A 15,410-nucleotide genomic window follows, 5' to 3' on the forward strand; every position below is an offset into this window, starting at 1 on the left:
CCTGCCCCACTTCAGCCATCCAGGCCTCCACTTCAGCCATCCAGGGCTCGGGTAGCAGCAGTAGGGAGATCCAGGATGGGAGCCCTAGGGAACTCCTGGCAGCTATCAACTTTGTGAGACAGGAACTGCTGGGGTTGGGGGGGGGTGGCGGGGGAGTGCTGGGACAGAGAGAGCTCTCTGACCATTCCTCTCCTGCCCCCAGGAGGGGCCTGTCAGAGCCAAAAGCAAACCCCAGCCCTGGCCTCGGCAACCCAGGCGTGATGGACTGAACCCAGGAGACTGGAAGGGAAGGGTGGGAGGGAGCACCTGTCGAGAGGCAGCACTAGGTGGGGGAGGTGAACAGGACACAAAAAAAATCGGAGACACAGATCTACAGACAACTGAGGAGAGGCAGGCATGCAGAGCTGGGTGATGTGAATCTAATCTCCTCATTCCTCATCCTGCCCCCCAACCCTGGAAGGACAGATGCTTCCCCCAGTCTTGGCCAGATCTGTGGAGTGAGGATGGGAGGGGAAGAGCGAAGCAGGAGGGGGGCATGGGTGGAGGGGGGGGCCTGCGGGATCCCTCGTTAACACTCGCTTACATCTCCCCTCCAGAGAGCCACCCCGCTGAGTTGGGGGATTTTCAGAGGCAATTCCTGTTAACGAGCCAATTAACTTGGGCCAGTGGCCTCTTAATTAGACTTGTTAACACCACCAGGACTGCAGGGGGCAGGGATCCCCCTATGCCACCAGCCACCCCCTTCCCTCCATCGCGGCCCCCTCCCCAGTACTGCTCTTCTCTATGCTGGAACATCTGTCCCTGCTTGCTGCCTCTGCCACCCTTCCTGTCTCAGGGGCTCTCTGTGTCTTCAGGTCCCCCGCTGCCCCCCACCCTGCTGCCTGCCTCTGTCTTGCCCCTCACTGAGCCTCTGGTCCCTGTCCCCTGTTGGAGGAGAGGGAAGCAGGAAACCCAGCCAGTCTTGACCACTTGTCTGTGGGGCCTGGGACCAGCTAAACAAAGGATGAACGGCGGAAGGGCGGTGGCTGGGGGCCTAGGAGGCCACAGCTGTGAGGCTGGACCAGAGACTGAATGGGGACCTCCCCCCACCAGAGGCCCAGTGTCCAAGGCTCAAACCATAGAGCTCCCCCAGTCCGCCAGCCCTAGCCATTGAGCCCCCCCTCCAACCTCCCCTGTCAAAACCTGGAGCTTCCAGGAAACATGCCAAACCCCTCTCTCTGAACCCCCCCCCCCCCAGTACAGACTCTGCATCCAGCTGCCTGAGGAGGAGGCTGAAAACTGACCGTAGGGGAGGGGGTGTGGCCACTATGATCTCAGCGGTGACGCAGCAAAGCTGACCAACAGCAGCTCAGGACTAACTTGAACCCAATGTGGTTCTCTCATATTGCTGGGCAGGTACAGCCACAAGATGAGGAAACAGCCATCCGACAGCACAACAAATATAATGACAATGCGCTAACACTCCCAAGTCACCCTGTCTGCCTCAAAAGGGAACAGAAACACAACCTGACAACAATGACAAACCAACAATGTAAGGGCAGGGCAGGAATGAAAACATGACAATGCAATGACAGAAGACAACCACAGGCCATATGCAGAGGTAGAGGGGGCAACAGGACATGACAATCATGTGAGACACACACTGCCACAAATGCTACACTAACACAATAACAGCAATACACATAGCCCTGCAAAAGCTCCAAAGATGGCAAGGATTTAATCCTTTGTCTCTGGACAGTTCTCTTCCCGCCCTGTGGGTACCCCTACTGATGTGCTGTCCATTTCAGAAATTAAATCAAGCAGCAGGGGGAGGATGGGGTTCTTGGCCTTGACGCGGTGACAAATGCTCCAAAGAAATCAGCTGTGAAAAGGTTGTTAGAAGCCAGGATGAGAGACAGAGACAGGATGAGGTCATGGACATGGAGAACACAGAAGGACAGAGCTGATGACTCCCTCACACCTGCGTACATGGGCTCACATGGGGACCACATGCCGGAAACAGTCCCCCTGGGCGTCCTAAGCAACTTCACATTGCCACACACATAGGATGAGGACAGTTACCACAAGAAGAACACACACACACAGCACAACTGTCCACAAGGTCACAGCCACACAGAGACACAGTTCCACCTAAATGGCTAACACCTAATACAAGATGATCACATGCATATACACGGAGGGCACTGTCACCCAGAGGCACACTTACGCATAAAGGCACAGTCTCACATCAGGGAGACAATTTGACAAGGACCCAAACATACAGAGACAGAAACAGAGAGGAACTATCTATTACACAGAGTACAGTCTCAATCACAAGGATAAAGTCCCACAAAGAGCATGGTCACACATAAATAGACAATGTCACACACAAAGCACAGCCCCCAAGGATACAACCACACAGAGAAATGCATTCGAACAGGGATGTGGTCTCACTCATGCACAGAACCTAATGGACAAGGACAGTTATACACGCTCAGAGATGTGGACTTAACGCTCAAGCCCTTGGTCACATGTGACTCTTGCCTTTACCCAAAATACAGGGCAGGAGCCACACCAATGGGAGGTCTAAGCAGATGAGACCAGCAACCAGAACCTCAGACAGACTGCCTGCAGGTGGGAGTTAATGGGCTAGCCTGGTGGTCCTTTCAGTCCCTGCCCACTGGGGAGCAACCCTGGGGTGGGTAAGGTTCTTTCTGGGTCTCAATGTCAGTCTCACAAGAAACAAGCCACAGAAGCCTTGATCCATTGCCCTCCTTGAGCCCATAGCCTTGAGGGTGGCAGGATGTGCTGTATGCCTAGGCCGCAGCAGTGCCTCCACCCTCTCTGCCTCTACCAACTCAGCCAAAGTTGGCAGGGGGCAGGACCCACCCAAGGGGAGAACTCCCTACAACTTAGAGCTTGTTCAAGGAGATTCAAGGTCAGACCTGACACTTGATATAGCCATGGGAGGTGTTGCCTTAAATGCAGTTTGAGCACTGGTGGTCAAGTTAAGAGGGCGCCTGTTTCCCAGCAGGGGAGGGGCAGGATCTTGCTTGGTTGGCTATGGGAAGAACTCAGCCCTCACTGCACAAATGCTAGGGGGAGGGCAGGAGGCTGTCCCCTTCCTTAGTGTGCCAGCCCTCTGGTCATCTTGCCCGTCCCACATCTCGTTCTCAGTCTACCATCTCTGTCTCCATCTTCCCTTAGGGTAAGGGAAGGTAGTCTCAGACTCTGTCTCTCTCAGTGCCTTCCACTGCACTCCTCCCACAAACTCCCATTTCAAGTGAAATCCCATTTCAAAGATACTATAGGGCCCTATCCCTGGCAGCCCCCAACTCCCAATCCACCCTCCTGTACCCTACATCCACTCTAGTGGGAAGAGGAACAGATCATCAAGCCAGAGATACCACTGGCACAGGACCACATGGAGTGACTGGAGAACTGCGTATAAGACAACGTCAGTGGGTCACCCAGCATATCAGTGTTATTTAACTCCTGGATGTTCGTGTGGGATAATGCCAGCATGTGCCAGTGTGTGGTCGTGGGTGGACGCACACAGCATGTGTTGAGGATGGTTCATGCTCAGCTCTGGGTGGAGGTCAGCCAGGAGCACCACTCCGCCCCCCAGAATCCTCTCCTCCCGCACTCACCCTGAGGACTGTGTCTCTGGGCGTAGACCACGGCAGCAGCGGCAGCGAGCACAGCACAGCAGGCCCACGGGACAGGAGCAGCCATCTGCTGGGAGAAATAGGGTTGGCGGGGGGAAGGGGTGGCATCAGCCCAGGCAGGAACCTCCTGGGGACCCCCTCCCAGTTCTCAGGCAAGACTGGGAGATCCCAGCCCTAGAGCTAGGGCACCTTGACCCCAAATGCCCTTCTTAATGGGGCTCAGGATTCTCTTTCAAGCAATAAAAAGCAACATTATTGGCATCTGTAGGCAAAGGTTTGCTAAGATGGTAGAAGGCAACCTACAGTGGTTTGTTGTTCGATAAGGCTGCTGGCTGCAGGATGTAGTCAACCACGGATGAGTTATGGAACATTGGTAATGCTAAGGCCATTTTTCTAAAAAAAAATAATAACTTTACTGGTGAGGTTGGCTAATTAGCTATAAGCATTACAAACTGAAAGGGTAGTATTTGAACTTAACAGGAGGTCTGTAGTTCTCCAAATTGCCTTGAATGGAAGGCCCCCTGCTGTGCTCCTGGGAAGAGAGCCTAAAACCCGGATGCTCAAAAGCCCCTTGGAGGCTCTGAAGCCCTAATATCTGCACCCCCCACCTCTCCATGAGCCTTGCCACTGGACTCTGGGATGTTCACAGCAGCAGGGTAGCAAGGTCAGATGTGACTTTTGCTTTAGTGTACAACAACCATGAGAGAAAGAGGGTATTCACATGTAAGTCCTTGTCAGGGGCCCCAGCCCATCCTTCACCCCAACACATGCCCCAGGAGCCTGAGACCCTCAGCCCAGATGTGCCTCAATGTCTACACATACCTGTGCAGGTACACAAAGCACAGTCAGAATGTCCCCAGAAGCCAGCATGGATCCAGGGGCCCCCTAATCTGTTGTCCTGTTTCATGGGGTAGATCCAGCTGCCTGCCCCCCACTCTACACCAGCACATGATCACAGGGAAATAACTATTTCCTGCAGAAAAAAAAAAGCCTCAAATATGACTCTCCGATTCCAGTGTAAGGAGAGAAGGGGACTGTCAACCAGACAGGAAAAGAGAGCTAGAGAAAAATACTGCCAGACACCCAACCAGGGTGAGTGGTACTATCAGAGATATAGCCTGACACACCGCCAATACACTGCCCGAAACAACCAGTGTCCCAGAGAAAGAGCTCCACAACAGCTGGAGATATACTAGGATACAGTGTGAGGCACAATCAGATAAAGCCCGAGAAACAGGGAGCTATCACCAGATAACCAGGCAGAGGCATGGTCAGAGAATAACTGACCCACAACCAAAGGATCCACCAGAAATACTATAAAATGCCTGGCTAATGCAAGCAGACATACCACCAGAGAAAGAGCAAGAAACACAGGCACAGAAACCATCAGTGACATAGGAAGAGAGCTAGAGAGACTGTCAGAAACCTTGCCAGAGAAATTGCCTGACACACAAGCAGAGAAATACCAGAGAAACAGATAGACACAAACAGGCATACACCCAAAAAAACAGCTAGAAAGAGAGCCAGAGACATAGCCAGATGCTCAGTCAGGAAGTATCCACACCACTAAAAACACTGCCAGGGACACTCAGACACACAGACACACTGCCAGACACAGCCAGAGACACTGTCAGAAATACTGCCAGACAAACAGCCAGACATACAGCCAGAGAACTGCCAGAGAAACTGCAAACAGAGCTACAGAGCAGGGAGGAGACAAATGTGGGTGTCAGCCTGTAGCAGTGAGTGGGAGAATTGGAGAAAATCTGACTTCCGGGGGCTCCTTTATGGGATAGGGCTCCTGCCTGCCTATGGCTACACTTACCCCTCAACAGGCAAGTACCCCCCAGTCTGCACCTGGTTTCCTCTAGCCACAAGAGCAGGTGCTCTGACCGCCCCTCCCTGGCACAACCTGTCTCTCTCCAGGCCCCATGTGGCTTTGGCCACTCCTCCCCCATCAGTGACTCCCAGGGCTTTAGCTACCACTTGGCCTAGCTACTGCTGACCCTCAGCCACATCCCTATCTTCAACTACTCCTCAGGCCCAGAAGGTTAAGACAACGGCCAATGTCAGTCAGCAAGGAGTAGGGCCAGGAAATGAACCCAGGGACTGTCTGAATTCAGAGGGAAGGAAAGAGGAAGGAAGGAGAAAGAAAGAGAGGCAAGAGGCTACAGGGCTACCTGGTTCCCCACCTCAACCTCAGCATGTAGCCCTCAGAGGCTCCCCCACCATCTCTGCCATCTGTCCATGCCTTTCTCCTCACAGCCAGGAAGATACTCTAACTTCAGGGCCAGGCCCCACTGCCCACCACATGGGAGCAGGAACCAGGGCCTGGGAGGCAGAGGGAGGGGAACAAGGTTAGATCTCAAGATGGAAGAGGGACAGTGTGGCCGTCTGCTCCCAGCTCATTCTTGCTCTCAGTTGGGAGCGCAGGGGCAAGGAGATAGCCTGGCATGAGTGTGCATGCATATAAGCGTGCACGTGCACACACATGCCTGTGCACATACACACACACACTCAGGCCCCCCTCAGGGGGAGGGGTGGCTTCTTCATCAAAGTCGCCTCCATCAGCCCGATGAGTTACTGTAAGGGCCGGGCCCTGGGCCAACGGGGCTGCAGCCATGGGAGACGGGCGCTGCCGAGAGAGCCAGAGCCGAGTGCTGCAGAGAGTGGGGGATGGGGTACCGAGACAGACACAGCATGGCTGGGGCACCCAGGAAAGGCAGAGACTCAGGGAGGGGGCGGCAGAGAGGCAGGGAGAGAGGGAAAGCCATGAGGCAAGACCCAAGGGACAGGAAGAGACCAAAATGCGGAGAAATGGGAGAAGAGACCCAGGAAGAGAGAGAAAGGGACCACAGGGGATTGGGAGAGATTCAAGGGCAGAGGAAGGGACAGAACCAGAGATGGCCTCTGTGCTCATCCTGGAGCATCTCTCTCAGCTCCACGAGTTCCCCCAGTGCAAAGGGAGGATGGTGTCGGTGCAACCTTCCTGGAGGAGGCTGTAGAGCTTCTCCTCCAGGCGATCCAGGAGTGCAACCAGCCCCCAGGGAATAAGGGTAGACTAAAACCCCACCCTACCCCACCCCATCTCTGCCCCTGTAGATCCAGAAAGCCCTGAGCCAACTTCCTTTCAGAGTCCCAGCTGGGTCCATTCCCAGGTAGGGAGGCTGAGGCCAGAGGCATTCAGGCTATACTCCCACCCTGCCCTAGCTCACCTCAGGCCACCCATCCCAGGGCAAAGAGCATCCTCCCCAAGAATTTTCCAAGTCCACACCCCATGGCTCTGGGATAGATCTGGAGGATAAATCCCATAAAGCCTCAGATAGGGGCTATGCAAACTGGCTGAAGCTCTTTGTAGATACCGCCATGGATCGGCCTGGCCTCCAGCCCCACCCCCACAATGAGGAGGCAACAGAGGGCACTCCACTGACTTGAAAGGAGGCCAGTACCTAGCAGCCCACGCCCTCTGTTAGCACAGGGAGCCCAGCACCTCTCCTGACAGAATCTCACAGTGTCATCATCATACACACACAGGTGACACGCCAAGAGACAAACCGTTGGCCCCCAGCTTACTGTCACTGTCTCACTGTGACACAAAGACACCATTACACAGTGGGAACAACACCCAGTGAAGATGACACAAGTGTATAGTTGACAATGACACACAGGTGTTGACAGTCATTACAGTGACCATGCAGTGGGTGACAGTCATAAACGATGACAGCAACAAATGGGGCAATGACACCTGTTGACACAGACACAATCACAGATGGGGCAATGACACCTGTTGACATGGACACAATCATAGTGATGGTAACCTCAGAATCAAAAATGCAACAAAATCAACAGTCACATAGAGTAACAATCAATGACGGTACATCCACAGTAACACAGGGATGTTGACAGACTCAGTAACATGGATAGTCACACAGAATAATAGTGGCCTACAGTAAGATGGGCACCATGAAGGCTGACAGTCATTAGCAGTGACAGGCTTTAGATTGAGGACCTCAATGACTCAGTTTGAGTCTGGCTTAAGATCCAGGTCCCAAAACCCCTCTTGCAAGCCCCAGCAAGGTCTCAGGTGCCCTGTGCCCCCAACCCTCACCTCCTGACCAGCTGAAGGCAAGACCTGAGGGAGGGGAGGTATGAGTTTGGAGAGCTCCTATTTATCCTTGCATAAGGTTACACAGGCCCAACTCTCAGGAATCCATGCCACATTCAGAGCAGGGGTGGGGGGTCTAAGCATCACTGGCTGGGGCCCAGCTCTAACTATGTGTGAGTGTTGATGTGCAACAATATGTTCTGACTTTAGGGTGTTAGTTAATGTGGGTGTGCTGAGGGTCAAGTAGGCTCAATCTGGTCTGAACAATGAATGAACAGGCCCGTGTGATATGCCCCAACATTGAAATCCAACTAAAGTCCCGACCTGCACTAATGACCCCAGGGTCTAGGACCAGGATGAGGTCAGCATTCCTATCTGAGCATGGCCAACGTGACAACTTTACAGATTCTAGTCCACCTAGGTAACTCCAGACTCCAGAATCCCTCAGTGTGAGGAAAAGACACTTTATCCTGGGACCTTGCCCCCTTTCCCTCTTCCCACAACAGCTGTAAAGGACCCATCCTGAGAAAAGGCAAAAACACAGTACAGGACACAGCATGGACTATATGACTCAAAAGCCTGGGGAACTCTAGAGGCCTCAGACCTGCAGAGGAATTAGGGTGGAGCAAGGAAAAGAGACATCTTCACTTGGAGGTGGAGAGAGAAAAATCAGAGAGCAGTGGCAGAGGCAGAGACAAGGATGTGGTGGGCAAGGAGAAGCAGCACTGGCCGAGGGGGAGCCTGGGAGAGACAGGGCTGGCTGGAAGCTCCAGGAGGGGGAGGAGAGGCTAAGACCAAGAGGCCCCCAGATCCCACCAGGCCTAGGCAGCCTGGACAACGTGGGTGGTGGGGGCGGGGGCAGAGGCCTGAGCAGTCCAGAGGGTGTTGGGGGTATATAGGCTGAGGAGGGAGGCCCGGCCCCTGGCAGCTGGCCCTGCAGACCCCTCACCAGGGAGGGGCATGGGCCGGGGTCAGGGGCCAGCTCCTGGGTCTTGGGCTGGCTGGCCACTGGGAAGGCTCCCACCCCTGTAATGTCTCTACCTATCTCTGAGTTTCTTGTCTCTGGCTCTTTCTCTCTGAATCCACACCTGGCCCTCCTCTCAGCTCTTGGTGCCCTCACCCCAAAGGGCATAGGAGCCATGCCTGGGTTCAGGATTCAAGCCTTATCTCCTCCTGGATGTATCTCCACCCACTCCAGGGTCAAGCCCCAATATTCAGAGGAAAGGACCCCACCCAAATATAGGCCCCCTTCTCCCCCCATAGAAGGGGGCAGGAGAAGCTCAGCACCAGTGGGAGGGGGGCCAGGAGGGAGGCAAGGGGAGCAGTCCCCCAGCTCCAGTCGCTGGCTGAAGTTGTGGAAAAGCAGGCGGCCCAATGTGAGTGAGTTGGGGGGGTGGGTATCCGCACCTGCTGTTGTGACCTCCACAGCCGGAGATGAGGGCCTGGGGGGGACAAGATTCCTATGGATTTTGGCAGCAGCCTGGACTCTGAGTGCTCAAACCCCCCACTTCCAGCCTCTTGCACCGTGGGGACCCTGAGATCAGCATGTGCGTGCCCTGCTGCACGTGTGTGCAGGGGTGTTGTAGGGGGAGCCTGGGGCCTTCCCATGATGGGCCTGGCTGGGCAGCAGAGAGGTGTCTGGGGGAGGTGGGAATCTGAATCCTACCAGCCCATGCCCACAATGTGGAGCCCTGCTCAGAGCTCTCCATGCTGCCTGGCGACCTGGCATGGGCTTGAATGCACACATATATGCAGGCCTGGGCTACAGCAACCCTCTAGGTGCAAAAGGTCTGGGCTTTCTCCCTCAAAAAGTCATCTGGACCAGCCCCCTGCCCTTCAAATGGAGAAAAGGAAAGAGCAGATAAGCATGTATCTTCCTTTTGGGCACATGGCCTCTGGACAACTTCACAGAACCTCGTGTACAAGCACCAAATCCCCTATCTCTTAGCCCCAGTCCAGGGTCTCTTCTGGCTTCTAGAAGAATCAGGAGGACCCCTCTACCTAGAAAATAGAGCCATGCACCAGTCAAGTTAAGTTCGCCGGAAATGGGGGCTGCTCTTCTTGGAGGGACAGACCCTACAGCGGGAGGTTAGACAGCTGGAAGAACTCCCATTCATGGTGGGGGATGGGCAGAGCACTAGGGTTCAGTGAGATTTCCCTTAACTAGGGCAGGCGGGGGGCGGGTTGCAGGGGGGCAGTGGCTCTCCCAGCTGATAAGGCAGGGCAGGAAGGAGGCTGCAGGCTCTCCATGAAGAGAGAAGAGTGGACAAAATAGCTTTCCAGACTTGGGGGCTGGGACAAAGACCTACTTGCCTCAGCATCTCTCACTACACCCTACCCCTGGCCCCCTCACTGTTATGGTGCAGACACACCCTCAAAGGCCTATGCTTGCAAGCTTGTTGTACAGGCGCGCGCGCACACACACACACACACATGGAGGAGAGCAGCACTGCATATGAAGCATCAGCTTCTAACAAAAGGAACTGAAGATGATCTTTCTGACAGAGCTAGGGCTGATTGGGAGGAACAGAAACTTCCCGTCTTCATGTAATAGTGTCCTGTTCTCCCTGCCCCCCCTAACATGCATGCACACTACACACACTACTTCTGAGGAAGCTTCTGGTCGGCTGGGCAAAAGCAAGCCATCCTCCCTCCCCCTTACTCCCTCCTCACAGTGGGGAAGCCAGAGCAATCTGTTCCTGATGGGTAAACACAGGCATGAGTACGTGCGCACACATGCTCACACACACAACAGCAATTCAGGGTCACACAGCACCCAGAGCTCACTTCTCCCTGAGATGCAGCACATACTTGGACTCTCACTACCAGCTTGCGGAGCTCCCCAAAGCCCTCCCTTACCTCTGCATACACAGGGCCTGAGCTTCAGAGAGCTTCACAGACACACCCCGGCGGCCTCTCATGGGCACTGGCACTCAGAGTTTCCCATTGTGACCACACACCTTGGCCTCCCACATGGACACCCACTGCCACAGCTTCACACACGCTGTGCATGCACACACGTATTATAGTCACACACGCAGACTCTCACGCGCGCTCACTCAAAACAGTCACAGTCTCACATATGGATGCCATCACATGTTCAGAACAGTCTATCTTCTACATAGATACCAGTGCACCTTCAGAAACTCAGTCCCCTAGTCGCCCTCAGCCTCTCATGCTCTCACATCCAGCAGTGGGAAATACAAAGATACACACTCCCGACAGTCATTCCATGCTAGGACCTCAGATTGCCCAGGCTGTACTTGGAGGGTGGGGGCTAAAGCTCAGGGTGGCCTAAGGAAGGAAAGAAAGAGGAAGTTTCTTGGTCCCAAAACTGCAAGTAAATATAATTTTCTAGGTGGCTCCTTCTTCCCTTGACCCTGCTTTCCCAGCATTTGGGAATAAGCAGATATCCAGGCCAGACAGTACGGGGTGAGGAAGCCCCTGGGTGAAGAGATGGTGGCACTGGGAGTAGCAGGAACCAGAAAACCTAAGAAATCAGCCCACTCCCCAGTCCCCTCCTGCCTTCCCAGAGCAACTCCTCTTGTCCAGGATGAGGATCAGCAACAGCTCTCAGCCTAGCCACCTGCTGTGTGATCCCAGGCCTCTTCAAAACCTCTCTGTGCCCACAACTATCTGTAGTGCACCTGTCAGGCCTGACTGCAAGAGGCAAGGTAAGGAGAAGGAGATGTGGCCCAGACCTTAACCCCCAGCCCCTGCCAAGGCCCTGTCATCACTGTCAGGCCCAAAGAGAGATGGGGACAGCATTGGCCAAGCCAGTGCTCCTCTAACCGCTGAGGACAAGAATTCTAAAGCGTCCTCGGACCCTGTAGCCCTGCCCCCCATCACAAGAGAAGATGCTGTGTCGCTGTCCAGGCAGAATGGAATCCAAGCTGTGCTGGCCAGGCCCCAACCCAGGAATAAATGGCAATGCTGTTGACATCCTTACCACTTGCCACTCCAGGTGTAGTTTGGGCCCTGATGCCCTATCCTAAAGGGAGCATGATAGGCTCCAAGGAAGCTAATCAGGGCAGCAAACACCAGACAGCAGGGGAGGACAGAAGGAAGGAACCCGGGTAGGGCAATCCCATAAAGCCAGGTGATAGGGACTTAAGCAAACAGTGCCAACAGAAGAAATCAGGAGGGAGTGTCTAGGGAAATCAGGTGACACGGCCCAAAAGAACACGGGGACCAAATGAAAGTAGGCAGTGGGGACTAAAGTTTGCTAGGAGGTGGGGACAAATGAAGCCAGGCAAGAGGCCCACAGGATGTGAGAAAAGAAAGATTATCAAGAGCTCATCCCCCTCTGTGTAGACGTCACCCCCATACCCTGGGCCTCATTCTCAGTAGCCCCCTTCCCACCCAGGTGGTGGTCCCCTCCCCCAGGCCAATGGACACAGCCAGAGCCCCCTCCTCTCTCAGAGGCCTGGGCCGTTTGCAGCCAATGGGCCCCGGCCCCATCCCTGGGACCTCAGGAAGTCCCAGTCCCTCCCACCGGCTGCAGAGGCAGGGGGTTGGGGGGGGAGAAAGAGAAGAGAGACAGCTTGGCAGGGGGAGCGCGCCGAGCAGCCGCGGGGGGCGGGGGCCGAGAAAGGAGCGGGAAGCTCCGAGGCGGGCTGGCGGGCTGGTGCGGGCGGGGGCGTCTCAGCGGCGGCAGTGGGGGTGACAAGTTCTCTGGCCCCGTGGCCCCGCGCCCACTGACCTGGGTCCCCGCGCAGGCGCCGGGTCGGTGCCTCCGGCGCTCCGTGGGTCCGCCCGGCAGCCCGTGGGCATCGGGCCCCCGGGGCTCGGGGCTGGGGTCCAGGAGGCCCGGGGCCGGGGGGGGGGGGGCAGGAGCCCCCCGCAACAACACCCAGAGTCCGGGCGGGCGGGCGGGCCAGGGGCCGAGCTGAGCTGTGAGCAAGCGAGCGAGGCGCGAGCGGGCCGGGAGGAGGGGAGGCAGGAGCGCGCCGCGAGCAAGCGAGGCGAGCTAGCAGAGGGAGCGAGTGAGGGACGGCAGGCAGTGAGGTCATCCTTTGAATCTAATTGTCTGAGTCAGGAGGAGATGTGGCACTTGATGCTGGGGGAGGAGAGGGGGAAGGGACCCTCGGCTGGGAGCCGCGGCCCCTCCTCACACCCAGGGCGGCCGGGGCCTCCCTTCCCCCGCCCAGGGTGAAGTTGCCTCAGGCCAACTACAAGGGACCCCTGCACGTCTCAGGGTTGACTGACCTCTACAGACAGGGGGGGGGGGGTCAATAAGTCATGAGATGTGGGACCCAGTCCTACATCACCCCTGGAGAGTGACCATCTTCCTACTCTCTGGAGGTGATGGCCACCTCCACCCAGGCCCAGGTGATGTTCAGAAATTTCGGAGGTCACTGGGAGCCCCCAAACCTATCCCTAAATCTTATTCCTATCCTTTGAGGATAAAGGGAGAACTTCAGCAGCCTTCCAAGTTGCCTTTGCACACTTTAGGAGCATGGAGCCCCCAATTCTATTCCCCAAGTTACTTCTTTATCTGGGAATTTGGGGGAATCTGGACATTGAACCCTAGCTCATCCTCCTGCCCTCTGAGAAACACTGCACTTTGGGAGGCCTGACAACCCCCAACTGACCCCAAAGTTCTCCCTATTCAGCATGCCCTACTCTTCAGAAAGGGCAAGAACCGTGTCAGATTCCAGGGCTACTCTACAGTGGGGGTGAACAGAGACAAGATGGGCCCTGGGCCTGGTAGCTATGCAGACCCATGCATGCACATATAAGCACATGTGCACATGTGTAAACACACAGGGGGGAGCGCCAAGCAGCTGGGGATGCTCATACCAAGGGCCACACACTCCTCCCCTCACCCCATGGGGGAGGGGTGATAAATATTTAAGGGGCTTTTAGCTCAGAAGGGGCTGAAGCTGGAGGAGGGAGGGGGATCCACGATGCCTGATTAATGGGGTTACAGGCTTGGATCAATCCATCTGCCCGCTGCTCCCTGCTCCCTCCTCCCCCCTCCTCCCTCTCCCTCCCTCCCTCGGCCTAATGCGCTTTATCAGGAGACGCTTTTCTGACTTGGCAGCGTCGGGTGTTTTAAATAGACCCATTTAGAGCAGGAGTTGGGGAAGAAAGGGGGGGGGGGAGGGAGACAGAGATTGAGACAGGCTGGGAGACAGAGATGATTCAGGAGAGAGACAAGCCCGGGAAGAGAGACTGGGAGAGGAGAGACAAAAGGAGATGCAGAGACATGGAGATAAGAAACTGAGGAGACTTCCAGGGACACTGATATGGGAGGTGGGTAATAGGAAGCCAAGGGGAAGCTATGGGGCCAAGGAGCAGAAACTAAAAAGAGAGGAGGGGGTGAGGGAGGGGGAGGGAGAGAGGGAGGAGGGAGGGGAGAGGGAGGGGGAAGGAGAGAGGAGCCACCAGCAGGGGGGGTGGGGGGGCGGGGAGGACCGGGAGAGAGGCTCTCTGCAAGGGCTGAGGGCTAGCCTGGGAGACAGCAGATATCTTTTATTTCCAAAAACAGTTTTTCATCCACTTTGTTAAATTAAAAAGCTGTTTTTAAAGTGGTGCTGGAGGTGCTGCAAAGGGAGGGTAGACAGAACTGCCAAGTCTTCCCTCCTAGCCTCCTCTTGGGGAGGGGCACAGAAGCTGCCTAACCCTTAACCCTCCAGGGGTGTTCTCTACCTCCCCTGCTCTCTGGTATCCTCTGGGATCCAAAGAGATGCAGTCAGGGCATCACAGCTACCGTTCGTTGGCAGAAAGACCGTCTGGCCACAGTCCCTCCTGCTGCAAGGAGCCCAGTCTTGCCTGACCACTACTAGCCTTCTCTTCTCCAGTCCCAATTCCAAATAGATAAGGTGTTCCCAATTGTAGGGGAGGATTTTGTGCCCTCACAGCAGTAGCTCACTTTACCAACAAGCCATGAGACTCCTCCCAGGTGTGCCCCCTATAAATATTTATTATCTATTGTTGTGTTAATCTAAACTTCTATCAGATACTCTACCCTAGTCCTTGGGTCTTCTGGGAACAGAGAGATGGGAAGCTTAACTCTCTACAGCCCCCTGAAGCCTCCCTTCCTCCTCTTCAGAACCCCAACTCCATTTTAAGTCTCCTTTATGGCCACATTGTTGGCCTGGGATACCCCACCCCACCCTCAACAACACCCCAGACCTAGTTCTGAAGGGTCAGTCAGTCGGCCCAGGAGTGGGGCCGGGAAAATGGCCAGTCTGTTTGGGAGCTGAGATGAAAAGCCGACTGGCCTTTGTGGGCCTCTGGCGGGTTTTGGACAATAGGCCCTTCCGTTCCGCTCCAGCGCCTCAATTCCTTGGACGCCCCCACCCGGGGCTGCCAATCGGGGGCCTTGGCTGGCCTTAATGAAAGGCAGGGCAGGGTGAGTCAAGCCCAGCCCCATGGCTGGCCCCAGAAGATTTTGGAATTTCCGACCCCCATCCCATCTACTCCAAGCCCAGCTGCTCCCCCAGTCAAGCCAGAGAGATGCTTTAGGGGCAGAAAGGGAGCCAGACAATGAGACAGAGCATACTCTCACGTCCAGGATTCAGCCCTCTCCATGCAGACCTGGCTTTGCCCTTCCTCTTTATGGACCTGTCATAGGGGATGAAAAGCCTCAGGAGGAAGAACAGAGGGAGAAAAGGAAGGGACTTCAGGCCCTCCTTCACTCACATTCCCAA

At 55.4% G+C, this 15,410-nt stretch overlaps 1 protein-coding gene across 6 annotated transcripts in view; it reads right to left on the reverse strand.

The window, feature by feature from the left end:
* The window catches only part of CNTFR (ciliary neurotrophic factor receptor), a 38,504-nt gene that overhangs the window by 14,244 nt on the left and 8,850 nt on the right, over nucleotides 1-15,410 (reverse strand). For 3 of the 6 annotated variants that reach the window (XM_077912362.1, XM_077912361.1, XM_077912363.1), the window contains exon 3: nucleotides 3,630-3,717. In XM_077912362.1, coding sequence (XP_077768488.1) covers nucleotides 3,630-3,714 — 85 coding nt within the window. In that variant the 5' untranslated portion in view covers nucleotides 3,715-3,717. The remainder of the gene's footprint in view (nucleotides 1-3,629; nucleotides 3,718-15,410) is intronic. The other 3 variants (XM_077912359.1, XM_077912358.1, XM_077912360.1) reach the window with 1 other exon arrangement.

This window comes from Canis aureus, chromosome 10 (genome assembly GCF_053574225.1).
Source record: "Canis aureus isolate CA01 chromosome 10, VMU_Caureus_v.1.0, whole genome shotgun sequence".
Lineage (NCBI taxonomy): Eukaryota > Metazoa > Chordata > Mammalia > Carnivora > Canidae > Canis > Canis aureus.